The sequence below is a fragment of the Labrus bergylta genome, chromosome 10, assembly GCF_963930695.1.
Source record: "Labrus bergylta chromosome 10, fLabBer1.1, whole genome shotgun sequence".
Classification (NCBI taxonomy): domain Eukaryota; kingdom Metazoa; phylum Chordata; class Actinopteri; order Labriformes; family Labridae; genus Labrus; species Labrus bergylta.
The window spans coordinates 9,673,605-9,700,288 of NC_089204.1; the positions used below are offsets into that span (position 1 = coordinate 9,673,605).

General features: G+C 40.3%; 1 protein-coding gene across 3 annotated transcripts in view; it reads left to right on the forward strand.

The window, feature by feature from the left end:
* gbf1 (golgi brefeldin A resistant guanine nucleotide exchange factor 1) overlaps window positions 1–25,194 on the forward strand; it is a 70,704-nt gene extending 45,510 nt beyond the window's left edge. For 2 of the 3 annotated variants that reach the window (XM_020626476.3, XM_029275537.2), the window contains exons 9-40: window positions 152–299; window positions 800–1,029; window positions 1,267–1,435; window positions 1,626–1,837; window positions 2,225–2,323; window positions 2,486–2,680; window positions 3,367–3,559; window positions 3,697–3,828; window positions 3,918–4,006; window positions 4,108–4,310; window positions 4,446–4,569; window positions 5,943–6,068; window positions 8,114–8,196; window positions 9,162–9,398; window positions 9,701–9,794; window positions 10,550–10,726; window positions 10,884–10,948; window positions 11,106–11,229; window positions 11,836–11,907; window positions 12,075–12,169; window positions 12,283–12,436; window positions 13,821–14,046; window positions 14,253–14,410; window positions 14,707–14,956; window positions 17,033–17,253; window positions 19,201–19,351; window positions 19,579–19,709; window positions 19,913–20,014; window positions 20,230–20,343; window positions 20,730–20,907; window positions 21,051–21,227; window positions 22,177–25,194. In XM_020626476.3, the coding sequence (XP_020482132.2) occupies window positions 152–299; window positions 800–1,029; window positions 1,267–1,435; window positions 1,626–1,837; window positions 2,225–2,323; window positions 2,486–2,680; window positions 3,367–3,559; window positions 3,697–3,828; window positions 3,918–4,006; window positions 4,108–4,310; window positions 4,446–4,569; window positions 5,943–6,068; window positions 8,114–8,196; window positions 9,162–9,398; window positions 9,701–9,794; window positions 10,550–10,726; window positions 10,884–10,948; window positions 11,106–11,229; window positions 11,836–11,907; window positions 12,075–12,169; window positions 12,283–12,436; window positions 13,821–14,046; window positions 14,253–14,410; window positions 14,707–14,956; window positions 17,033–17,253; window positions 19,201–19,351; window positions 19,579–19,709; window positions 19,913–20,014; window positions 20,230–20,343; window positions 20,730–20,907; window positions 21,051–21,227; window positions 22,177–22,430 (4,983 nt within the window). In that variant the 3' untranslated portion in view covers window positions 22,431–25,194. The remainder of the gene's footprint in view (window positions 1–151; window positions 300–799; window positions 1,030–1,266; window positions 1,436–1,625; window positions 1,838–2,224; window positions 2,324–2,485; window positions 2,681–3,366; window positions 3,560–3,696; window positions 3,829–3,917; window positions 4,007–4,107; window positions 4,311–4,445; window positions 4,570–5,942; window positions 6,069–8,113; window positions 8,197–9,161; window positions 9,399–9,700; window positions 9,795–10,549; window positions 10,727–10,883; window positions 10,949–11,105; window positions 11,230–11,835; window positions 11,908–12,074; window positions 12,170–12,282; window positions 12,437–13,820; window positions 14,047–14,252; window positions 14,411–14,706; window positions 14,957–17,032; window positions 17,254–19,200; window positions 19,352–19,578; window positions 19,710–19,912; window positions 20,015–20,229; window positions 20,344–20,729; window positions 20,908–21,050; window positions 21,228–22,176) is intronic. The other variant, XM_020626479.3, reaches the window with a different exon arrangement.
* The last annotated feature ends 1,490 nt before the right edge of the window (window positions 25,195–26,684 follow it).

Here is a 26,684-nt window from a genome sequence, read left to right on the forward strand (position 1 = left end):
TCAGCTACATTTCTTATCTTCTGAGGACAACATTTGAATGTTTCTATCCTAGCATAGCATCCTATCTGATCATGGCTTTTATCAATAAGTGATGATCCAGCAGTGAGGTTCTTTTCGAGTGTTACTCATTGATTCAATCTGTTTCCTCTAGTTAAAGATGCGTGCTGGTGGGATGAGTGAGTCATCCAAATGGAAAAAGCAGAAACGCTCACCAAGGCCACCTCGCCACATGGTCAGAAGTTCTTCCGGTCAGATGGACCCAGCGCAGTCCAGCACCCTCAGTAACAACAACATTTCAGGTAAAAGACAAAAACTTCTATTAACCACGCAGGCACCAATCATCTTCCCTCAGCTTTCAGGACTTTCTTAAACCTGTGATCACAACAAATACTGCAGTTGACTTTATTTGTCACATTATTGTCTGCAGGGTAAAAGGTGGAGAATTTATTAATTTGCAAATAGAAAAACCAGAAATCTGCACAAGTTTGTACATTTGTGTCTGGCGAAGGGGCGGCTGTGGCTCAGTTGGTAGAGTCGGCCATCTTTCACCCGGAAGGTCGGGGGGTTTGATTCCCAGCTCCTGCAGCCACATGTCCGATGTGTTGAGTTTGTATGAATGGATTAGTTAATACTGATGGACAGTTAACGTGGCAACCTCTGCCATCAGTGTGTGAATGGGTAGGTGTGAAAGCGCTTTGAGTATTCAGAAGACTAGATAATAGCTATACAAGCTCCTGTCCGTTTACCATTTACCATCATGCATGTTACACCATTGTATGACCTGCTCTGTCCCCTTAAGGTGGCGTCCCCTTTATTGAGCCAGGCTTGTCCGCCTCTAGCCTGCCAGCTTCGGACAGTGCTGCTTCGTCCATTTCCAGCCCTACAACCACAGACAGCGGCCTGGACACCTGTTCCAAGGCCACCTCCAGAGAAGACTTGTCTGACTTAGAAAACTGTAGCTCATCTGTGACCACGCCTAGCGCTGCTTCTACACTAGCTGGAGTAGAGCTGGGCTCTCCAGATGCACAGGTATGACTGTTTCGAATGCCATCAAGATGTCCAACAATATCCTGTTTAGCCATTATCAGTTATTACACCCACATACATTGTATGACTTGTGTCTACAACTTTTTCATCCTTTAGCTGCCATAGTGTCTTATATTCTTGTTTACTCAAGCAGAATGATAATCTCTGTTAGTGGACTAATGTGCGGCTTCAGCTTTCACAATTTCTGGTGATTAGTTTCATGTTTCAATTTGTGTCCAGTCTGAAGGCAGGCCGGTTGGGACAGCTCACTCAGCCTCAGTGGAGTCCATCCCAGAGGTTCTGGAGGACAAAGACTCCATCACAGAGCAGTCAGACAGCGTGTCTGTCCACGACATTGACTACGTCAACCCCAGAGGTGTCCGATTCACACAGTCCACACAAAGAGACGGTGAGGATGATGAGGGTTTCACTCTTTATACAAAGTAAAAGACTAACACTTCCTTTGAGTATCAAGAATATGTAAATTAAAGTTGAGATTGAGTCTTTTATCTACACACTGTGGAAATCTTCTGTACTTGTCATATAAAGTCAGATCTGCAAATGAATAAAGTTTTTCCTTCACCATCACCTATCTCTAGGAGCTTCCATCGTTCCTTATGGCCTGCCATGTCTAAGGGAACTTTTTCGCTTCCTGATCTCCCTGACCAGCCCCCATGACCGCCACAACACTGACGCCATGATGCACATGGGCCTGCAGCTGCTGACCGTAGCACTTGAATCAGGACACCTTGCTAATTACCAGTCTTTACTGGGACTGGTGAAAGATGAGCTCTGCAGACATCTCTTCCAGGTAAAGAAGAATGTTGAAATGTATGCTCATATTTTTGTTTTGATGTGTTTGTTGTTGAATTCATATTGGTGTGATTGGATTTGACCATGAAAGTGACAAATCATTTGGTCGATGTTATGTACAGGGAGGATGAGAAATCTCTCCTACTTTGAAGCTCGCTTTATTTTCTTTCGTAAGAGATATGTTGAAGCTGAATCTTTCCTGAACCATATCTTATATCACAACACAGTAGCAGTGTTTTAACCATCACTCTTACCTTCAAAATGAAAGTAGTAAACACATTTAACTACAGTAAAATGTGAGCTTGCATGAAGAAAACAAAAAAAGGACGGTGTTGATTTTCTGTATTGATAATTTAGTGTTTATTTTCTGATTCTTTTTTTTTAGTTGCTGAGTGTGGACCGTATGAACCTGTATGCTGCTTCCATACGAGTTTGCTTCTTGCTTTTTGAAAGTATGAGATTACATCTAAAGTTTCAGCTCGAGGTGAGAATATAACCAGTGTACCCTTTTACCTGTTTGATAAGCATCAAATGATCTGCAGGTTCTATCAAATGACCATTAGCCTAAAGCAGAGTCTAAAGTGACACATTTGTAATCCAGCTATTTGGAGAAACTAAAGTGGACTTGTAATCATAACCCTGACAGATGTACCTGAAGAAACTGATGGACATCATCACCTCAGAGAACATTAAGATGCCCTATGAGATGAAGGAGATGGCTCTGGAGGCTCTGGTCCAGCTGTGGAGGATCCCCAGCTTCGTCACTGAGCTCTACATCAACTATGACTGTGACTTTTACTGCTCCAATATGTTTGAGGATCTCACCAAGCTGCTGTCCAAGGTAAGGAGCCCCCTTAAAAGATCACTATAAGCTTAACGATGATGAAGATTTCAGATTGTATTTAAAAAATCTATATATGAATTATTTTTTTGTACAAATGCAGTGGAATGTTCATTAATAATCATTATTATACTTCAAGTAATTAACGGTTTCCATCACAATTGAGAAGGATAAGATCACATTTTTGATTATGAGTGGATTCACATTTTTACTTTCTACATTATCTATTGTCTATTGAAGATTCTGCTCTTTATCACTGATTTGATAAGTCATGAATCAGTCTCGAGATATCTTCCTTCTATGGTCTAGTAGTTATGACGTGTGGCCCATGTACACAGGCTATAGTCCTTGTGGGTTTTAATTAATTTCAAGCTGATAATTGCAAAAATACCCCAAAATAATAACCAAACTCTTCTTCTTCCACACTCATAGTATACTCACAAATCAGGAAGTGTATTGGCAATGTAAGGTGATTTCAAGATTCACAATAGCATCAATAAAATTAATTGAATTGTATTTTTTTTAATTTCTTTGATCAATATGACCTTGATACAGATACTGAATCTGTGTGATAATAGCAGAAATCCTTTCTGTGTTTTTTTATAATCTGGGATACGCCTCTAAAGATGTTTTTATATCAAATCAAATCCAGTATTTTTTAAAACAGATTCCCTCTCTCCTTACAGAATGCTTTTCCAGTATCAGGACAGCTGTACACCACACACCTCCTTTCACTGGAGGCTCTGCTCACCGTCATTGACAGCACTGAAGCCCACTGCCAGGCCAAGGTTGTCAACAACACAGCTCAACAGGACCAGTCAGAAAGCATGCTGGCAGAAGGAGAAGGTTCAACCAAAAACGGAACAGACACTTCAAATGGTAAACTCATCCACCGACACAAACACTGACTTTAAGGAATGTTTTGACCACACTCTAAAGCACCTCCTTATTATTTATTCATGTAAGTATTTTATTTATTTGATTTTAACCCGATACGGTTTCTCTCGTCTATGCAGATCTTAATAGAGTGAGCAGCACCAATGGTCTTCCACCATCTAAGACTGCAGCAGTGTGTCCACCGACCAGTGGACATCTAATGGCAGAGAAGATGAGACTGGGAAGACAGGATCAAGGAGACAATGAAACTGGTGAGCCTTCGGCTTTGAAGTTTTACTTTACATCAAAGCATTATGATGGAGACAGTCAGTTGAAAAATTATTTTTTTGTTTTCATCCAGCTGAGAAGAGAGCCCCGAAAAAGCCTCATCGTTTTTCATCATGCTCACCCGATTCCCAGGAATTGCTGGACATTAGAACAAAGAAAAAGGTGAGAGGTGTTTGTTGCTTTTATGTTTATTTTAAAAGTGAACATCAACAACTAATGCTAAAAGAATGTACAACCACAACTCACTTTCTCCATGTGTTCAGCTGCTGATCACAGGCACAGAGCAGTTTAACCAGAAGCCAAAGAAGGGGATTCAGTTCCTGCAGGAGAAAGGCCTCCTCAATGACCCTCTTGACAACAACCAGGTGGCCCAATGGCTCAGAGAAAACCCCCGACTGGACAAAAAGATGATCGGGGAGTATGTCAGCGATCGCAAGAACATGGAGCTCCTAGACAGCTTTGTAAAGTATGAAATTCCAGCCCATAATTGTTGACCATTGAAATGTTTTTTTTTTTTGTTTAATTTTGTTTTTTACCACCTGGATTTTAAGCTTAGTGGAAAGATGAAGATGGGGCTATAATGTGAATCTGTTATTTGCAGCACATTCACCTTCCAGGGGCTTCGTATTGATGAGGCCCTGCGGCTCTACTTGGAGGCCTTCAGACTTCCTGGAGAGGCTCCTGTCATCCAGAGACTCCTGGAAACCTTCACAGACAACTGGCATGTAAGGCACTTCTCCTTCACTTCTGAAAAATCAAGACACAATTCTTAAGTGTGTATCACCAGCAGTGAGGCTGTCAGATGAATACATAGTTCTGATCTGTGTGCCTCATTATTATACTTTGGACTGAAGTCTAACTTAGATAACATATTAAGATAACTTACAACTGGACTCTAAAGTGTTAACTTTTCAGATTCATCTTTGGACTAAAAAGTTGTGAAACTGAATACTATGGATGTAAACTGACAACTTAGAATCTTACCAGCAGCATGAGCAGAATATAACCCGTACCCAATCAGGATAAAGAGATTATTTTTTAACAAGAGATAAACCATCTGCAAATCCCATTTTATATTCCAGATTTAAACCCTGCTTTTACTTCTAGATCAATTACTGCAGACCTCACTTCGACTTTTCATATGAAATGACCAAACCTAATATTGTGCCAATAATCTCATGTTTTTATGGCATAAGATTTACTTTCACTCATTTAATTTCAGCAGCCTCATGTATTAACTATTGATGATATGAGGATTATGGCTTTATGGCTTACACTAACATCTAAGATCTGGGCACTCTTCAGCAGAGTTTGCCAACTTGAAACCAACGTCTCCTCAAATCCATGTCTGACCTGTTTCCATCACTGATGGTTGGTAGGCATGAAAGAAAGCCTGACTTTGTAACTCTGCCTTATTCAGTTTTTTATTTGTTAAAGACTCAAAAACACAAAGAGCTGTATGTGTCTGATGTTGGCTTGAAAACTGACTTGTCTTTTTACTTACCTGACTTCAACATCACATACTTTGACTGACTAGTGGCTTACAAAACGACTTATTTGTACCACATCTGTAAATGTATGATTTACTTACTGCTGTCTGCTCTACACACCATATCACCCATCTCCAAACAGAAAAGCAAATCTAAAACACTGTTGCATGATTGCCCCTCAAGATTATTGTAGTAGGATGACATAAGTGTTAAAACAGACACACACATGGATCCACAACGATGGACAAAGGACAAACTAGAGCGAGGGGACATTTGACTCCTCAAAATAGCAGGAGGAGCCATGTGGAAACTATTCCTAGTAATGTCCTTTTCTTAGACTGCGCTCATACATAGAAATAGAGGCCTTGAAAGAGCTGATGAGTAATTTTAGTCAGTGACACTGTAAATGAGTTTTCCACTCTATGGGAGCCACTGGAATATCAGCCGAACATGCAAGGTCAGATTGAGCTCTGATTCAAACAAGGATAGGCTGTTCTTATGTAATACAGAGTAATACAGTTCCCTGGTTTTGTGTTTGTTGGTTTGAAGCCTCAGATTATTCACTACTACTGCATGTAACATTTTGTGTAATGTATGTGTGTTTGCAGAAAGTGAACGGCTCTCCTTTCATGACCAACGATGCAGGGTTTGCCTTGGCCTACGCTGTGATAATGCTGAACACTGATCAGCACAACCACAATGTTCGCAAGCAGAACATACCCATGACCATAGAGGTGAGTGGTGTCTCTGTTCATTTCTATTAAACTTTGTCATTGCATAAACCAAGATGAAGGCACAAAGATGTGTGATATTCATCAGGCCTGGAGGGCCAGTGAAAAGACACCACAAACATGCTTACTTAAGACCAATTCTCATCTTTGCTCTCTGAATATATGAGGCTCTTGTTGATGGTATGCATCATGACGCTTTTGAGGTGGAGAGGTGCTAAACGGATTATTAGTCTTGAATATGGATTGTAAAATGTGAAAGCAGTCATGGATTATTGTTCGGCCTCGCTCCTTTCTTTGCTTTTTTCGCAGCTTTAATGTTAGAAAGAGTTTTAAATCATTTAATTTTTAAATTAAATTAAAACGTCACAAGAACTTATGTCACAAAATATCTCAGACAAAACATATAGGATCATGTATTTATGTTATTTTGGCTGAAATCACAAAGTAGATGAAACATCAAATGAACACAACTATAGGCTTTAAGAAATGTGTTTTAATAATCTAATAATAACTTTGTCTGGCTTGAGGTAGAGGCAGGACCTAACTCATCTTCATCATCTGTTTACTGAAATAGTGAATTTATCTCTCGGTGCATCTTTGTGCGGCAGTACTGTTTTTTTTTTTTTCTAAAATAGCTGCCTCAGATTAAACCATTGAATGATCTTAGAAATGTGTTCAGATTTTATTCTGAAAGGACAAAAAGAACCGATGAGTATTGAAGCATCTTGGATATGCCACCATTTGTGTCTGTCTGAATGTACTACATTCCTCTGATAGTGTTAGCATTTGCACTTGTGAGGCTTGGCGGCTCAGAAAACCCACAGCCAACAGCTGTAGCCAGTGGTGGTCCGTCTGAGAGGTGAACTCATCCTAAACAGGCGGCGAGGGTGTGCGTGTGTGTGTGTGTGTGTGTGTGTGTGTGTGTGTGTGTGTGTGTGTGTGTGTGTGTGTGTGTGTCTGCAGTCTTTGTCTCTGTGTTTTTTTTCTGCCATTGATTGACAGCTGATGAAGACTAAACAGGGTCTCTGGGGCAGCTTGTGGGTGGGCCACTCTCACTGACAACAATAGCAAGCTCTTGCTTTCGTTCTTTCTTTTTTTTCTTTCTCACTGTATTTTATGTACTCATAAATTGTAGAACAGATCGAGCATGCCGCATCATACAGCTGCTGTTTTATGTTGTTTTAAATATCCCTATACATTCTCCAAAGGTCACTTGCGGTGTAGTGAAGAAAGCTCGTTGACCTCAGGGCTCAGACAACAGGCAGAGGCTTCAACACAATAGCGCGGAGAGGACTAATAAAAGTGGCGCCTAGCACTTCAGTTACTTAGCAGCTTGCAATTTGTAGTATTCACCACAGCATGTGTTGGCAGTGTGGTTATTTTTGAGACAACTATGCCTAGCATCACAGTGTGTAAATGAGATCCTATTCTCAAGGATCTGACAACGACATGTATGTTTTCAGGGAGGTGCAGGTGAGGTCAGTGGGATTATGTCCATAAAACAAAGCAAGCTGTTGATTTGGAAGCTTGTTGTTGCCAGCTACTGCTCCCTCAGCCACTCTGTGATACCAAGCAATAAACTATATTTATGTGTGAGCGTAAGAATGTGTATGTCAAATAGATGTCTGATCCTGTACCCTCATGCTTTCTCGGGCTCTCTTGCTGCCGGTGTTTATTTTCTGTGTGTCCCTGCAGAGAAGCTCCTGTTTCCCCTCTTCTAACCTGCTAGTAGAACAAACCCTGCCACAAGACCAAGCCTTGAGGCTGTCAGTCATCGCAGTGTGGCTCTGTTTATTTACAGGAGGCTCTGGGCTCTAATCCCTGCTTTCTCTAATGCTGCAATTTAAGCATATTAAGTAACACATAACGAGTGTGTTTTAATTGTCGGATGCTCGGTTAAAGAAGAACTGAATGCCGGAGGCTTTGGTGTGTAAAGCTAAGCTACTGACTGGCATGTTAATGGTGTTCAAATAAAGTTGAGGATGAGGATACCAAATAGTTAAATTGTTCACAACTGATTGCACCTTTTTTGTTTTTTCTTTAAACAGCAATTCAAGAAAAATCTGAAGGGAGTGAATGGAAACAAAGACTTTGACCAGGACATGTTGGAGGACATCTACGTTGCTATCAAGTAAGCTGTATACTGTAGGATTGACCTCATCCTCATTAACAACATCAACATCAGATCAGTATCTCTCACTCAACTAAAGAAAAATAACCTTTAAAATTGTAAACGAATATCTGACAGCCCTGCTTATTATTTTATAAGTTGTTTGTCTATTCTATCAAAAAAAAACTCTTGAACTGTTTCTCACCTGTTGGATCATTTTGTTTTTTCCATCCAACTGTCTAACAAACCCAAAGCTTTATTCTGGAGAAGCAGGAGCTGGAGAATGACGGGAAGACGAATCAATTTTCATTACTTTAAGATATATGTTGTTGATATTTTTTTTTTAATTGAATGAAATAGACATTTTCAATGATGAAGTGTACTCAGAAGACTTTCATTTGTGTAAATAATTGTTAAAAAATGTTCAACACTTTTCTAAAATGTGAACAGCATGGCTGCTCCTCGGTAGATCTCTGCCTCCTATACTACAGATAGTGCTGATGGTGGTGTAGACTGCAGAGTTGGGGCACGCTCTGCTGGACAATTAAATGATCACACTATTTCTAAACTGCTCAGTGTGTCCTGATGATTTAAAAGTTTTCATTTCTCTGCAAACAGATTATTTTTATCTTCATCTATTCATCCAATAGATTGTTCCGAACTCAAACTTCAGCAAATTTGACATCCTATCACTTATCCAATTTTTAAGTCTGTTTTTATTAAGGCATTTCAAGTTTGAGGATTTTCCCTTTTTTATTAATATAAAAAAGGGAATATATTAGACATTAAGATAAATGTCTTCAAGAAGTCGTGAAAAAAAGTTAATTTATCTTTACACGTAACACTTAGGCATCATATCGTTAGTAATCCTTTAATCAGATTCCACAAAGGTTACCCTCTAGCCTTTTTCATTGCCTTCATTTCAAAGGTGACATGAGCGGACTGATGTTACAGCTGATCTGTTCTGTTTTTCTTTTAATCTGTAGGGGTGATGAGATTGTGATGCCAGATGAGCAGAGTGGGTTGGTGAAGGAGAACTACGTGTGGAGTGTGTTGCTACACCGTGGAGCTACATCTGAGGGTGTTTTCCTTCGCCAGCCACCTGGCAGCTATGACCATGACCTGTTCACCATGACCTGGGGTCCCACCATCGCTGCCCTCTCTTATGTCTTTGATAAGAGTATGGATGACACCATCCTCCAGAAGGCAATCACTGGCTTCAGGTACACAGTTTCAAGTACTCACCAGCTAAGGTCGTGGTAAAGGCGGATGCTTTGAATGAGTACATAAATGTACAGCAAAACAACAGACATCCAATATCTCTCAAATAAAGGCATAAAAGCTTAAAATCTTAAAAAAAGAGTTTGCTGATTGGTCACTGAACAGGGCCTCAGAGTCTACAACAGTAGACACAAAGTTCATTACTAAAATCTTTAAGAATGCAATCTCTTACACGCTGAGATGTTTCTGTGATGTTTCAAGATATATACACTACATTCATTTATGTTTTCTTTTCTTTTTGCAGGAAATGTGCAATGATAGCAGCTCACTATGGCTTCAGTGATGTTTTTGACAATTTGATCATCTCCCTCTGCAAGTTTACCACTCTGAGCAGTGAGGTATGTGGTTACATTATAAATACAGATGAATGAATTTGTTCCATGTTATCTTTAGGATAACCACTTTTACTTAGAAGTCCCATGATACATCAGTTTGTTTGTTTCCATTGCAATTAAAAGTGCGAGACACACACAGAGTTATTTATGGTATTTACAAAAGAAGATGAAGGAGGAAAGGGTTCAAGTAACACAGCGGTACATAGTTGTTCAAAAGCAGCATGACTTCTATAAGGAGGATCTGTTGAATAAACTATAATTATCTTTTTAAATGGCAGGAAAACCCTTTTAAATTGAACTTAATTGATCACTAAGTCAATATTTTAATCAAGTATTTCTCATAATTTAGGACGCTGGATAGCCTAGCGGTTATGATGCGCACCTCATGTGCAGAGGCAGAAGTCCTCGTCGCATCAGCCGTGGGTTCAAACCGGCCTTTCCTGTCTTTCCTGTCTTTCCTGTCTAATAAGGCAAAATAACAAACAAGAAATCTAACTTTAAGCAAAAGTATTGCTCTTAATTTCTTTTATTTAACAGCTTCATGATTTTTTTTATTCAGTGGGCTATTAATAAAACACACTTACACCTTCTGTACATGAATGACAATAAGGTTATGTTGTATGTATACTGAATCTGTTAGTTAAACATACATAATCACAGATGTGGTTCTAAGAACAGTCAGAATCACATCAATGAGTATGTATGAGAAACTGTGTCAGAATGTCCGTTAAGTTTTGGTGTGTCCCCTCTCCCTGCAGTCCGTAGAAAACCTCCCTACAGTATTTGGCAGCAACGGTAAGGCACAGACAGCAGCCAAGACCGTGTTTGACCTCGCCCATCGGCACGGCAACATCCTGAGGGAGGGCTGGAAGAACATCATGGACTCAATGCTGCAACTGTTTAGAGCCGAGCTGCTCCCCAAAGCCATGGTCGAGGTCAGGACTGGTTTTCTACTCTCCAAACATTCTTTTACATTCTGTCACTGAATGATTCATGTCTGCTTTTGAAAAAAGACTGCACATACGTTCTGTCTTTTACATACTTTGCTGCCACCTGCTGTCCATTGCTAAAACAATGTGCTTGTTTTCACAGGTTGAGGACTTTGTGGAACCAAATGGAAAAATTTCACTTCAAAGAGAGGAAACACCTTCAAATCGGTATGCATAGATCCCACCTGCTCTTTAAGTCTTTATTCCTAGAGGAAGGGACCATCTCTCTGATGATGATGATGATGATGAGATTAGAGTTCACTGAAACAATCTGACCAAAAGTCGAGAGAAAATAAATACATTTTCATACTCTGTTCCATGACAGCGGCGAGTCAGCCGTGCTGAGTTTTGTCAACTGGTTGACGTTGAGCGGAGCCGAGCAGTCAGGACTCAGAGGACCGTCCACAGAAAACCAGGAGGCCAAGCAGGCTGCCATCCTTTGTATAAAGGTAAAAAAACATAACAAGGTTATGATACTTCAAAAGTATTTCAAAGCATAACTATTTTTGAAATAGGTTTGTAGTACAGCCAATAAACGTTTTGCTCTATAAAATACAAATAAAAGAAAAAAGTCCTTCCCTAATCAATTCTTGGTTTTTATTTTTAAATCTTGCTGAAATGACTTAAACCATAAAACCATCATCTAAGGGTTATTAATACATAGTTTACGTAATCCTTATCGTACTGCAAATGATGTACACATTACCACTTTTCTATAACACGGAAATAAGACAAGTTTTTTTGAAAATTATTATTCTGGAATTTACAGACTGTTCAATTTAAAGTATCCTTATCTGGTTGTTTTTCTGTTCTCCATGCACATAGAACATGTATTCTACATTTTGTATTAATGACAAAATTTCTAAGACACATCAGCTTTAGGTAGTTTCTGAAGTTGTTTAAATATTTCCAGAGTGACTTCAATATATCAGATCAAGTACTCTGTATGTTCTCTGGTAAACCGATACAATCCTTGTGGTTTCCCACGTTCAGACAGTTTTCATTGTAATAATGTATAAATCATCATTTGTAAATGTTGTTTTCTCTCTTTTAAGCAATGTGACCCAGAAAAGCTGATCACAGAGAGTAAATTCCTGCAGCTGGAGTCTCTTCAGGAGTTAATGAAGGTAATGGTTATTTCTTACAAACATTTCTTGGCATCTTTTACGTAAAATATCTCATAGTTGTCTTGTCCTGTGTTGACTTTATCTGCTTTGGTAGATGTATTTTCTCATTTGTTTGGGACCTAGTTTGGATAATGGCGATGGTGTCTAACTTGGTTTCTTCTCCCTAGGCTCTGATATCAGTCACCCCAGATGAAGAGACGTATGATGAAGAGGATGCTGCCTTCTGCTTGGAGATGTTGCTGCGTATCGTTCTGGAGAATCGGTAATGATGGGAATTGTGATGATGATAGCTAAACAGCACTGACAGTTTTTTTTTTATGATGTCTTGGTCATTTTCAACACATCAAACATGTCCTTCTCCGTTTGTGTGTGCAGAGACCGTGTGTCATGTGTGTGGCAGACGGTACGTGACCGTCTCTGTCACCTCTGTGTTCACGCACATGAGAGCTGCTTCCTTGTAGAGAGGGCTGTGGTGGGGCTTCTACGACTCGCAATCCGTCTGTTGAGACGGGAGGACATAAGCTCTCAGGTACACACACACTTACACAAATCTTGACATACTTGGACACAAACACTGCAGCAGAGTCGGTGTGATATTACGGGCGGAAATAATCATTTCAAGTCAGCAGACTGTCCCAGAAGTTTGAAACTTCAGCAATGTGACTTTTACTTTTTGTTATTGTACATTTAAAAAAGAACATTTATTTTGGCATGTTGCTGAATAAAAGCTTCTCTTACAATCTCACTGCCCCGCCCTCCTGAGCAGACATTTGTATTGATTGGTGCACACTTCCAACTCTTCTCTGGGCCAACGTAACCCCTTCGTCATCGCCTACTCATCAGCAAGCTAGACTTTAATATTCTATCACCAGTGCATGATGCTCTCTGGTTTCCTATGAGTAGGTATCTGCTGACTAATCAAGTCATAGGTATTTCTAAATCACATTCACAACTTCATGAGATGACCTTAGGGCATTAATGTTAAATCTGCCCTGTCACTCAGTTTGTTCCTCAGACTGGGGCTCGCAACTTAGAAAAAATCCTGTCACTTTTGAGCTTCCACTGATCCAGAGGGACAGAAAATAGTGACACCTCAGAGGACCTGAGGGATCTTAGTTTTTAGGAATTAAGAGGGAGCCAATCCATAGAGTTGAAAATTTTTTATACATTCTCTTACAAACACTGTCGTTTATCCCAAATGCTCACAGGAGAGAGAAAAAATAATTCAGATTTTAATGCTTTTGTTTGTTGAGATTTGTGACATGTTAAGCACCTTTCACCAGGGTCACTTAGCTAATCCTGCAGTCAGTCTCTTAGTCTTGAAGAACCACTGACACTAGAGGAGAGGGGACCTTACTTTGATGACCTCGCAGTCAGTTTGATGTTTTAAACCTTCCACAGGTCATACTCACGGCACTATCATGGATGTTAGAGGTGTTGATGTTTTATGTCAATGCGACTTTTCTAATTGGAACACCTAATGTAATAAAAACTCCTTCGTTGTTTTTAAACAAAGACTATGTGAGTCGTGTGCTGACAATCGGGTCATTACACATTGACCTGACCTCATGTTAGAAGACATCTTCACACCATGAGCCATCTAATGCAGAGATAACTGCCTCACATCTCAACATTTTCTTTAGTTTGTACGTAAAACAAACAAGTAGGGCTCATCACTTCATAATAAAAATGTAGTTAACTAAATGTTTTCAGAACGGTTGTGATCACACTTTCCCCTTCTGTCTATGCATTTTCTTCTGCTCCTTCTTGATCAGGGGACGGTTATTAAAGTTAGCTTAAAATAAGTGGAATTAGAGTCAAAGGATGAACATTATAAATCCATATTGATAACAGCAGGATTACCATACTTAGATTTCAGCCCTAATCTCCTCCCTCTCTGCATGCACCAACAGGTTCTCCTCTCTTTGCGGCACCTGCTGATGATGAAGCCTCACGTCTTGTCCCGGGTCACCAGGGAGGTGGCGTTCGGCCTCCACGAGCTGCTGAAGACAAACGCAGCCAACATCCACTGTACAGACGACTGGTACACGCTCTTCTCTCTGCTGGAGTGCATCGGAGCGGGAGTGAAACCTCACGCCTCTTTTCAGCTCGCCTCCACCACCACTGACAACGATACAGGTTCAGTATTCCTCTCAGCATCTTGACTTTGTTTCTGAGGGTAAAAAAAACTTCTGGAAATTTAGCAGTGATGAGCATATGAACATATTCACCAAACTTCCAGTAAACTTGCTGTTCTGCAGTGATGAATAATGAGCCCTTCTTATACAGAACAGTCAAAGAATTTAAAGGATTTTTTTCTTTCTTTTTGCTCTGTGCCTCTTTAGGCGCTCAGTCAGATAGCGAGCTGCAGTCTCATCATCCAAGTGAAGCAGTTTTAGACCGTGGCTACACTTCTGACTCCGAGGTCTACACCGATCACAGCAAGGCCAGGATCCCTCGCTCCATTACGGACGTGGATGTAGCCAGCAGTGGATGGCTCGTGGTCAGTACAAACACACGCACCCACATCCTCACACATGTACAGAAAACAGCGAGCACCGAGATGTACTGTCTTTTTCATTTTCATTCAAAAATCAGTCATGTGTTAAGTGTCTCACATTATTGATTTCAGTACTTCATGAATATTTGATTCTTTGAAAAAAGTCAGAGTGAGAGGTTACAACACTTTAAATGTCAAGATGGAACCTTTAATGTCTTATTTATTGATTTAATGTACTTTGAAAGATTCGATGGATGCTTGATGTGTGGTTTTCTGTTCTAATTCTGTTTCTTCACCAGGTTGGCAAAGATGACCTGGAAACCAGTAAGATCCCAACAGTGGGCTCTAAAGCTCAGCTGAACCACCCACTGGTAAACCAATACAGTCTGACTCTGGGTCAGGACCTGGGCCAGCACGACACCAAGTCTCTCATCAAGTGTGTGGAAACACTGTCTTTCATCGTCCGTGATGCCGCCCACGTCACGCCTGACAACTTTGAGCTGTGTGTTCGAGCCATACGAGTGTTTGTGGAGGCCAGCCTCAACGGAGGTGAGACGATGAGATGCTTTTAAATATCAGTAGAGTTTTTCAAAGGACTACATTACCTAGATACTGAAAGCACCGATGGTGCAATGGATCACAAATGGAACGATTCAGGTTGGATCAAAGATTTGTGTCACGTGGGATCATTTCCCTTTTCCATTTATCTCTCCTTGTTTTCTCATATTTGCCAGTTTCAAAAATTCTCCATTACTTTGATGTTTCTTTATCTATATCTGTAAACATTTTTCTTAATAAGATTATATAATCTGTATTGTTCTGATTACCATCTAAAGACCTAGCTTTATAACTAAACATTATTTAAGAAGCTTTGATTTGAAACTTCAAACACGTTTATAGCCTTACTGTAGTGTATTATATCACTCCTGTATGAGTGTACCTGTCCATGATGAACAAATGTATTAGGGGAAAAAAAATGACATTACAGAAATTAGTCAATCTCGTTCATCTTTTTTTTTTTAATTTCCAGCTGTTTGCTCTTATTATTCCAGGGCAGAGATTTATTTCAGAATGACTTTCAGAAAAAAACAAAAAGTGTTGTGTAGCAGTTTGTAAAAACGTTTGGTTTAAAACACAATGCTTTGTCATCTTCTTTACCTTTATGTCCCACCCTGTGGCTGCCTTCAGTTTTGTTTTGTTTTTGTCCTCCTTCATGTTTTCACCTCAATCTGTCCTGCCCTACATTCTTCCCCCTCTTCCTCTTCCTCTCTATTCTCTTTATCCTTCTCCTCATCTGCCCCCCTAACCTACTCTTCTCCCTTTTCCATTCATCTCTCCTTGATGCGTTTGTGATCTACAGACGGGGATTAGGGTTGCAAATGGCAGTGGTGCACTTGTGTTTTGGCACTAATGATGGCCTATTCATTTGATCCTGTTGCTGCAGGCTATTGGATACAATCTGTCAACAGAGCTTTACAGAGACGGACAAAAGAGATGGGTCGATCAAAGTAATGGGCTGAGGATGGCGCTCATCTGTATGAGATACTAATAGTGAATGCAAAATCTTTTAATACACTGTTAGGCCTCTGTGATCTGACTTCATATGCCATTGTCAGAGGTGTTTGAAAGATAAAAAAGTATTTTGCATGATAATGGCACATAGCACTTAGCTTAGGGGCACGGGCAACGGCTGCATGCTGGTATATGGGACATAGTCAATTCTAATTGTTAGATGTAGTGTTGTAGTTCTTGGTTTTGGTTTTAAGACTGGTCTCGAGACCACTTTTTTTAAGGTCACGTCTCGAAATAGAAAGCATTTTTACTCTGCCCTGTCTCAGTCTCGGTCTGGGAAGACTCCAGGTTTTAAGTCAAGACCACGATTAACTTTTTCCACGTCCAGTGAGTGACACACCCCTTCACACAAGTCGATAATTTTTCATTGAAATTAATGGTCTTGGTCTTGACTCGGTCTCGATCCCTGAATGTCTTGGTCTTGTCTCGGAGCACTTAGGTCTTAGGTTTGTCTTGGTTAGTGTGGACTTGACTACAGCACTAGTTTGATTTTTATTATAAGCCATGACTCATTATTTTTGGATTGTTTATATTTTGACCTGCTTCACAAAAAGGTTTGAGAAGTAATCCTGTAGTGAGTGAATGTTGGTAAGGTGTAAGGTGAAAGACAATGGCACAGCAGCACTGTAGACTGGCCAATCAGTCACAGTGTGCAAAACGTAGTGTTTCATATGTAGCTGGGGGAGTAGAGGGTTCAGGTTCCTACAGAAAACATTTCACAATGACTATTTAAAGCTTTGTGGAAGAGAGTTCAGCAGCCAGCAATACGAAAAGGTCTATAGTTTTTCTGAGGCTATTTCAAAGTCCAATAAAAACCACAGTGCCAATAGAACTGTTACTCTTGAATCCACAGACATCCGTCGCCATCCTAATAGCCTCTCAGTAATGTCTTTTGGCAGTGCTCAGAAAATTGTGGATTTGCTAATTCTGCCAAATTTTGAGCAAGACAGTATGATCGATGAAACAATCAGTTAACATATCTGGTCAGTCAAAACCCCTCAAGTTGACAAAGATAAATTAACAGGGTCATTTTTGGATGCTTTGCTTCCTCAGGTTATCGCAACCACGACAAGAAAAAGAGCCACAAATACGACTCCTCCAAGTCCCGGATGAGGAGGAAGGCAGGGGGAAGGGAGAAAGAGGGTGCAGGCAGCACCAGACGAGGTGGCGGCCGGGTATCCAGCCAGCGTCCATCACGCTCCCATAGCGACGATGAAGAGGACGAGGGTGTCCCTGCCAGCTACCACACAGTGTCATTACAGGTTAGTCAGGATGTAAGTACAACGGCACTCTTTACCCTTCTCTCTTCTGTTGATTCGAGCACAGCCATCCTAAAAACATCTTGTTTCTCCCACATTTTTCTTTTCATTCAGTGTAGCTGAGTTTAATCCATAAAGCACTAAAATAGTTAATATAAAATCACGTACCCCTAAACAGTGATTTGAAACGAGGTGATTGTGGCATGGAGATGTTTCTAGGAAACCATGGCTTTTGCTCTCAAAGGGACACTAAGGACGGGTGTAACTTCCTAGCATGACTATGATGAAAGTGTTTCAGCAAACCTCCGCTTACATCTGTCATGTGTGTCAGATTACACCCCACCTCACTGTATCCTAATGGTCCTGTGTGGCGTTGGCTGGGGTGGGGATGAAAGGTTAAAGAATAATACCAGTGTATATTTATCTTATAGGAATAGACTGTGGGTGATATAAACAGACACCAGGTCTGAAAGTCAATGTGCCAAAGTCCCTCAAAGCTTGACCAGCTGAGGGTGACTCATCTGATTGCAAACAGAAATATAAAGAAGTCTATGAGAAATGAAATTACTTCAGTTCCCTCTTGAGAATTATGACCACCGAAAAAAATATTTAACGTGTTAATGTTCTTTACTTTTAGTTACTTCCAGTCTTCTTTAAAGGTCTCATATTATAGACATTTTTTAACAATTTTAAATTAGTCTCAGAGCTCCTCAAAACATGTCTGTGAAGTTTCTTTATATAAATTCACTCTGATTCTGCATTTCATCATGCCTATAAACCCCTCTATTTCAGCCCTGTTCAGATCAGGCTGTTTCTGTGTCTGTAGCTTTAAATGCATATCTGCTGTGTCTGACCACGCCCTCTCTCTGGAAGGGCTTGGGTTGGTATACAGTGAAAAGTCAGACTCAGTGGGCAGAACTAACACCTAGCTGTGGAAGTGTCACCCACCTGGAGGAGGGGTTACTGCCCTTTGTGATGTCATGAAGGGAAAATCTCTAATCAGCATGTTTGAGTACACATTTTCTGAAAAGACGGAGAAGATGGACTTTTCTTATAATTGGGGGGTTTGTGGACAGGCTAGGAACACATATTAGTGTAAGAAAAACATTGTGAAGTGTATTTTACATAATGTGACCTTAAAATCAGCATGATGTTCATTTTGTAAGTGCTCATTGAGTTTGATATGTTTTTAAATTGTGGCTACCTTGTGATTAATATTTACCAGAAGGACCTTCTAGGTTTCAATTATGTCACCTCACTCTCTGTTAGAAGGCACGTTAGTTAATGTCCAATATGTTTTATCATGACCTTAGTGTTGGTGTCTTTGTTACTAATAGAAAAAACAAAACAATGGTAGAGGAGAGCAACACCCTGGTATCGACCTGTATTGGAAGGCATCAGGAAAAGATAATATTACACTGGTATAATCCTTTAATCTATGCTGTGAAACCTTTGTTTTCCCTTTCTCAACAATCATACAGACAAAGCTTCACTCTTTCTTACGGCTCCATCTGGTTGAGGGAGATTCTCAGGTCTACTGCGAGTATTAAATAAACTATCTGTGTCTCCGTGTGGTGAAAATGAGACTTCAATTCATTTTTGTCTCAACATTTCAAATAAATGTTATAAAATATTATTTTTAATGGTTGGTTAAAATAGATGAAAACTTATTTTAAACACAATCAACTTTTTACCTGATACCTAATTTCACCTGATTACAGCCAGCACTCTTAAGATGTATAAAGCTACAGGGTTGTTGTCAACAGCTCATCAGCTACTGTTAATGCCCACAGGATATAAAGCACATCATCTAATTGTTTGAAAGATTTAAGGAGACAAAAATATAAGGGACTGTGTGCTTGTTGCTTGTGGTAAATGAAACATGTTACAGTTTTATTCAGACACTCCTTCCATTATAAACTTGCATTATGAACATGTGTGTTGGTGTTTGTGGCCATGCAGCTGTTAGACCTGATGCACACACTACACACCCGGGCTGCCAGCATCTACAGCTCTTGGGCAGAGGAGCAGCGCCATCTAGAGGCTGCAGGAAAGAAGATCGAGGCCGACTCCCAGACCCTGTGGACCAGCTGCTGGTGCCCGCTTCTGCAAGGTAGACTCCTTTACAATATCGAGGAGATACACAGTCTAATGCAGCCCAATACAAGTTGCTTATAATGTTTTATTTTCCTTTGTTTTAAACCCCATTCTGGCCTTATGTCTGTACAATATGCTTTCAGCTTTGTTGTTGGTTTCAGTCAGTTCACCGGGGGACAGATTAATTAGGTCAGTATAAATCTCCACAGCAGGTCATGTCTTTGATATCATTTTCCACTCCAGGCATTGCTTGGCTGTGCTGTGATGCCAGACGACAAGTTCGTATGCAGGCCCTAACCTACCTCCAGAGGGCGCTGCTGGTCCACGATCTGCAGACACTTGACGCAACCGAGTGGGAATCGTGCTTCAACAAGGTGAGAAAGACAGACAGCAAGAGATAGACACAGACCAGTGTGAAATCTGTGAATGTGGTCAGATATTCTGAACCAGATTGTTTAATCCTAAAAAAAATCTTTTAGGATTAAACAATCTGAATCCTCATATTTAATTTCTACTGTCGGGACACAAGTTACACCTGTGTTCATTTGAACACCTGTGTGTGTGTGTGTTTTTGCAGGTGCTTTTCCCTCTGTTGACTAAGCTGCTAGACAACATCAGCCCAGCAGATGTGGGCGGTATGGAGGAGACCAGAATGAGAGCCTGCACACTCCTGTCAAAGGTTCAAAGCAGCACACACCAAAAACAGACATTAAATATGTAAAGAACATTAAGAGAACATCTCAAACCATCAGACTATTTGGATTGATAGTCTTTCCATGTTGACCCATGAAGCTTTTACATTTCCTTTGATGAATATGTTCATCCTGCAGCTTTGTGCTGGGAAATATTTTGTGTCACCTTTTTGTTATTAACTTGACATCATCATCTGACCAGGTTTTCCTCCAGCACCTCTCTCCTCTGCTGTCTCTACCCACCTTCGCTGCCCTCTGGCTTACCATTCTGGATTTCATGGACAAGTACATGCACGCAGGATCCAGTGACCTACTGGTGAGGATACTCATATAGCAGTTAACACACAGTTTTGATTTGATGCATTAGTTAAATGCTGTGAGGATCTTGACTGCTGGAGCAGGAAATGAGGACATGAGCTGATCAAAGCCTGATTATACAGAGTGGCCTGAATGGTAAATTCCTGCATTTATTTAGCTCCACATATGGTGAACAAACTTTTGCAGTAAAAATAACTGAGGTTAACTCCTTCCTTGTAACACATATTTTGTGGTCTATAAATTTGCAGCAATTACTGCCCAAAGCTTGAACTTCATGTTGTCAAAAGCCGGATCACATTTTCCTGGATTTTAAGGTCTGAACCTGGTATTGACTAACTGACCTTCTGACCTCCTCTTGTGCTTCATTTGTGTTTGTGTGTGTAGTTGGAGGCAATCCCAGAGTCTCTGAAGAACATGCTGCTGGTGATGGACACTGCAGGGATCTTCCACAGCGCCGACTCCAGGACGGGATATTCAGACCTCTGGGAAATAACGTGGGAACGAATCGTCTGCTTCCTGCCTCACCTGAGGGAGGAGCTCTTCAAACAGACAGTCATACCAGGTAGATGATTAACGTGTAGGGGTGAAGGAATATTGATACTTCATTGTCTGCTTTGCTGACATTGTTCATTCTTAAGCTGCTCAGAGGAGGTGAATAGATGGATGTGGCTCCAGTTTCATGTTATTTTGCTATTATGTTTCTAGAACCCAGTCCTCCAGCTGAGCCCGTACAGCCTACAACCCCAGCAGGCCGGCCTCCATCCCCTCAGGTGTCACAACCACCTGCACAGCCACCCTCTCCAGTCCCAGTAGCCCCTGCAGAGACAAAGACCCCCAGCAGGCCAGCGTCCCCACAGGAGCCCCAATCAGCCAGTGCCAACGGTAAAACTCTAAGAAATTTTACATTATGTTGAAAAAGTTGATTTTGTTAGTCTGACTAAAACTAACTCTGATTTCATGAATTCAAACTTAACTCACCCAGATCATGCGGTTGGGAGTCGATTTGCTCTCGCATGTTTACACCTCAATGGGCCCCAAACTAGCCTAAGCATCTGTGCATGCTCCAAAGTCTCAGTGTTGGGCTTTGACCCGAAAGTCGAACAGCATAACTGTGTAGAAGAAAACTGGGAAGAAAAATAGACACAGTCATGTAAAATGCTAGAGCAAAAACCACAAATCTTTGGATGGACGAGGAGTCACTATTTGTTGTGTTTCAGCTGACAGAGTTAAACATATTGAAGTACATGGATAGAAGGAAAACAAGGAACGGGGATTGGATATCTGATGTAATAGGTCACCTGGAAGAAGGTCCAGTAGTAACTAGCCGAAAGGGAGCATATTGCCCATTACCATAGAGGAGTCAGACATACTTCTGTCAGTCAATCAATTCTCCCCCAAAGTTTGTGACAGTTGTCCATGGAGTTTTCGACTTCACAAATATGATCTTTGTCTGAGTGGAAATGCTTTTCACCAACAAATGTGAAATAATTTAAAGGGAAGTGAGCATTTCTGCTCTCCAAGGACAGGGGCAAATTCTGTTCACACTAGTCTGAGAGGAATGAATAAATAAGTATTCTGTATTTAGTAATATACTTTTACTAAGTATAAAACACTCTGGTGTATATTTAATAGATCATTATTTATTCATGGTATGATTGTAAAATGACAGAATATTGTGCTGAACATTTGAATGTGGAATGTGTCCTCTTATTTTATATCCACAGCATCATAGTTTATTGTGTATATGTTCTGAATGGTATCTTCTGTATGTGGTGTTTCATGAAAGAATTGGATTAAATCTTCAGTGTTGTTTTTCATCTCTGTTTTCCAGCATCAGACCGATCGTCTCCAGTCCCTCCCTCAGTGTCCCCCATGCCGGTGCCGTTAACAACGTCCCCTGCCCAAGTTTCTTCACCCCTGAGCCAATCCCCCCTCATCCTGCAGCCACTCGCCTCTCCACTGCAGGTGGGAGTCCCACCCATGTCCCTGCCAATCATTCTGAACCCCGCCCTCATTGAGGCCACGTCCCCTGTACCGCTTCTGTCAGGTCCCCGACCTACAAGTCCGTCTGACGAGGTCAAGTAAGAGAAATACCCCCAACCACCTCCACCACTCTGTTTTCTTTGCAGACCTCCACCCCTCTGAACAACTGGACCCATCAGCTTCACAAGCTGCTCGTGAAAACTGTGATTAATGAACGAGAAGATTATTAAGATGTGACACCTCAGTTATACCACATTTGAAGAAAAAAATCCCACTTCACATTTGAGATTTATAAAAAAGAAAAACAGGCAATCAGTGGTGCACCTTTTGGTTAACTTTATTTAATTTTACTGCAGACAGTGTGACACAATGTCCAGATATTAAGAAAATGCATAACAAAAACCCCACCAGGAAATGTTCAACGTTATTACTGTAAGTAAAAAGTTCTATCTGCAGCCGGGGTTGTAACTCTTATGGGAGAAACGTAGTGTTGTGGCAGTCAGCAAAGAAATGATTTTGTGCATTGTGAATGTTTTACTTTCCAGTTTCTGTGTTTTTAGACTCATTACATTATATATAAATATATATATTTTAGACAACAACAAAAAAAGAAAATAACTTCAGATCAGTGAGCAGGGCTTTAGAGGATAAGACCAGTGTCAATTTGTTATTGTATTAAAATCTCATACTTAAGACTTCTGAACGTACCTTATACAGAAGAGTGGGGTTGACCTGGATTTAGCACGGTCACTCCCGTGTTTCCTCATTCAGTCGTGAAGGATACACTTACCACCTGAATGGCAGCACAACCCCCCCATCATCACCATCCTTTAGATTTCAACTTGATAAGCCCAGGCTGACCTCCTGAACTACTTCTCACACCGGCGTTTTCATTTATGTGGAGATAACAGGCAGGGGCACAAAAGTTGGTTATCTGGATATAAGATACTGCATGTTATTGATTCAAAAGTCCGATGCCCCAGATGTTCTAAAACAGACCTGATAGAATCAACCATGACTAAGGAAACAGTGTGAGTCAAACTGTAAGAAAAACGTTAAACCCCCTCACCCACAGATATATAAAGCTTTGATTTTCAGACACCTTGTGGTTCCCTCTTCCACTAAAAGGCAAAAGGGGATTGTGTGCACATGAAGCCTGTTTCAAACACCCCACGGATACATCACGTCTACAACATTCCTACATGTAGATAATTGAGCGAGCCCGGCCCCCCTGTACAGAGAAGAGTTAGAGATCCAAATAGGGACATTTATTCTTTATTATAACAAATATGTGATGTCATTTTATGTTTGTGCTGATCAGTGCGTACATCAGTCCACGCGTGATTAATCCCCAGAGCCTGAGGCGCTCTCTATGTAACTGATAACTTCTAGCTCATCATATCACGAGGAAACCTACGGAAGCTGCAGTGGGATTAAGAGAACACCTGACTGTTGATGTTGAATAATTAATAATTATGTCATGTTTGAATTGATCAATGAATTTATAACATAATGCTTTTTTTTTTTTTTTTTTTTTTTTACTTTGAAACCATCCCTCTCTCCTCCTGTAGCATGAATACTTCAGCGTTTCATTTTAGACGGTGTGTTATTTCAGAACTTGTTTTAAATGCATCAATTTATCCCGCCGGACGTACAGAGAACAGCACGCGCAAATCTCAGCAGAACAAATAAACTTGAATATTTGGGTCTCAATGGATACTCATGTACTGATGTACCAGATGTGCATAAAGTCTGTAGGCAATGGAAAAGTGTTGGCATCAAAAGTGTTCTAGTTTTGTTTTTAGGCAAAATAACCAATCACGTTCGTAGCATTCAGAGAAAACCTTCTGTGTGGAGAGCAACTGGGCAAAATGTTCAAACCAAAATACGATTCAAAGATAAAATGTGATGCATTATATTGATTAAACCACCCAGCTCTGAGGTGACAATAGCTCCATCTGAACCTTTTGAAAACATCACCTATCATCTGGCAGCAGTTTCACCTTTCTTGTTGATAGGAAGTAGCCTAAATGTTGTCTTGAACGCTATAAAAACTAGCGTTGGCCTCAAGTCAGGCTGTGAACCATGGCAACACACACAAATAAAAGTCTTGCCTTCTTGTGTTTATAATCTGGAAACCCATTGCCTACACCACAAGCCTGGAAGTGTTAGAATGAACATCACTAAATTTGAAGGCGCATACATAAGAAGCTCAAATATTATAAAAGTTGATTTGGCACGACTTTAAAGACACATATATATTCAGATGGTTTTAAGAAGAAATACGTCTTTGCTATGAATTCAGAGGTGTTTAGAATACTTAGTTACAGTTACACTTCACAGTCAGGTATTACGTTACTAGAGTTTGTTTCCATAGAAACCTGCTGACATTCTTGCATGCTGACTGTGCCTTGTGTACAACGACATGAACCTGACAAACTGATGAAGACTAATTCACCGTTTTAATGCCAAATATGTGACCTGGAGTGACCCGTACATGTGCACAGATGGCAAAGCATCCATTCAAAGTGGCCCTGAGATCGTCTCAGTGATGTTTAATGTTATTTATTGAGTTTCAGAAAGCAGAGATGGATGATTCTGCCGCAGTCTAATATACATACTGTAGATACAGTGTGTGTGTGTGTGTGCGTGTGCGTGTGTGTGTCAGTCAGGTAACACTACAGCCTTATAGAGCCACCAACATGAGACAGTCAGTGAGCTGTGTGTTTTTTGTTGTATGGGACTCTTTCATATATATATCAGGAGTTGATTCTTGCTCGAACAGGAAATGACATGAATATAATGTGTATATATAAATGCAAGGTAAAGTACTTTTTACTATGTAATAAATATAATGTAAAGAATGGCTTGTTCTGCTTTTTGTTGTGTTATTTGACCTTGAAAAGTCTTTTTTAACTCAGGGAGTCCTCTGGCAAAAAATGTTTTAGTAAAGATTCTCCTCTTAGAATATTTTTTAAAAGGTGAGTATTTTTGTGTTTCATGAATGCGCTTCCTCAAAAAGTGGAAAAGAGACAATTTCTCAGTTGGATGTCTGTCAAGTTGCAGTTTTCCTCAGCACTCATTGTTTTTCATCCACAGGATCACAGTGAAACTTTGGCTGAAAGATGGACGTGTTTAAATGTTTAAAATATTCACACAATCCGTAGAGGGCGGGCTTTATACAAGAGAACACCTCTCATTGGCTAAATCCTAATCTCCACACTCGAGACACACAGACTTTCAGACGCGGTCCAGGAAAGTGTGTCCTGTTTAGTGATGTCCAACAGTCAAATCACTGGGTGCACGAGGACTCTGATGATGCATTTCGACACTTTCCTTTGAGACATACCCAGAGTTCTTTGCAAACTTGGTTACATTGGGGACATGTTTGTTTAGCCATCGTTTTGATAGTTTTCTAATATTAACACTGTAATGTATTAATACAAATACACAATAGATAAACCTTTTTTTCTTATTGGTGGAGTGTGCATTTCAGTTCCAGTCCCTGTATGATGTCATGATAGTGTGTCCAAGCCCTCACACACTCACTCACTCACTGCACACCTGATGTCTAAAAGCCTGTGATGGTTCAGTGATTCGTCTTCAGGTTAGAGTGACATTAGGCCCGTCTCTCCTTCTGGACTTTTTTCTCTTGCATCAAAAAAAGAAACAAGTATACCAAAGGTAATGAAAGCCCCTCCAGGTGATACTGACTGATACTAGTTAATTTACAAGAATTGGAGTGATGCAAGGTCCAAGGACCTTGACCTTGGACCTGTATTTCCCATTATTTAGTCAGTTCATCAAGTGACAGTTTATGCCATGTTAGAATCTTTTCCCTCCAGGCGATTCTGTCATTGTGTGTAAACAAGAATAGGACAGGAATGATGGCAGAAAATATTTTTTCTAGGACATAATGAATTTGACCTGATGGTTTATATATAAAATTGTCATCACATTCATCAATACATATGAGGAACAAACTAAAATACAGACAGTTGAATATTGATCTGTCGGCCCTGCACTACATCTGCATGTTAGTGCTGTTGTGTTTGTCCTTTTACCCATCCAGTGACGGCACATTAATTCAGTTTTAGCAATAGCTGGCGAGGATCATTTTTAATAATCACGTTACAAGATCAAACACACTGGAGTCTGAAAATAACTTTGACAATTCATTATTTTGAAAAGCTGTTCAAGAGATTCACTAAGTTTATACAGCAGAGTTAAACTGAGCTCTCTCAAAGCTGTTTCATAACTGCTGTCATGTTGTGCAAATAGTCCCCTCGGTACATATGGATACCTGCATTTAATAGCAGTTCATCAAATTTGTTTCGCTAATTATTCTCATCAACT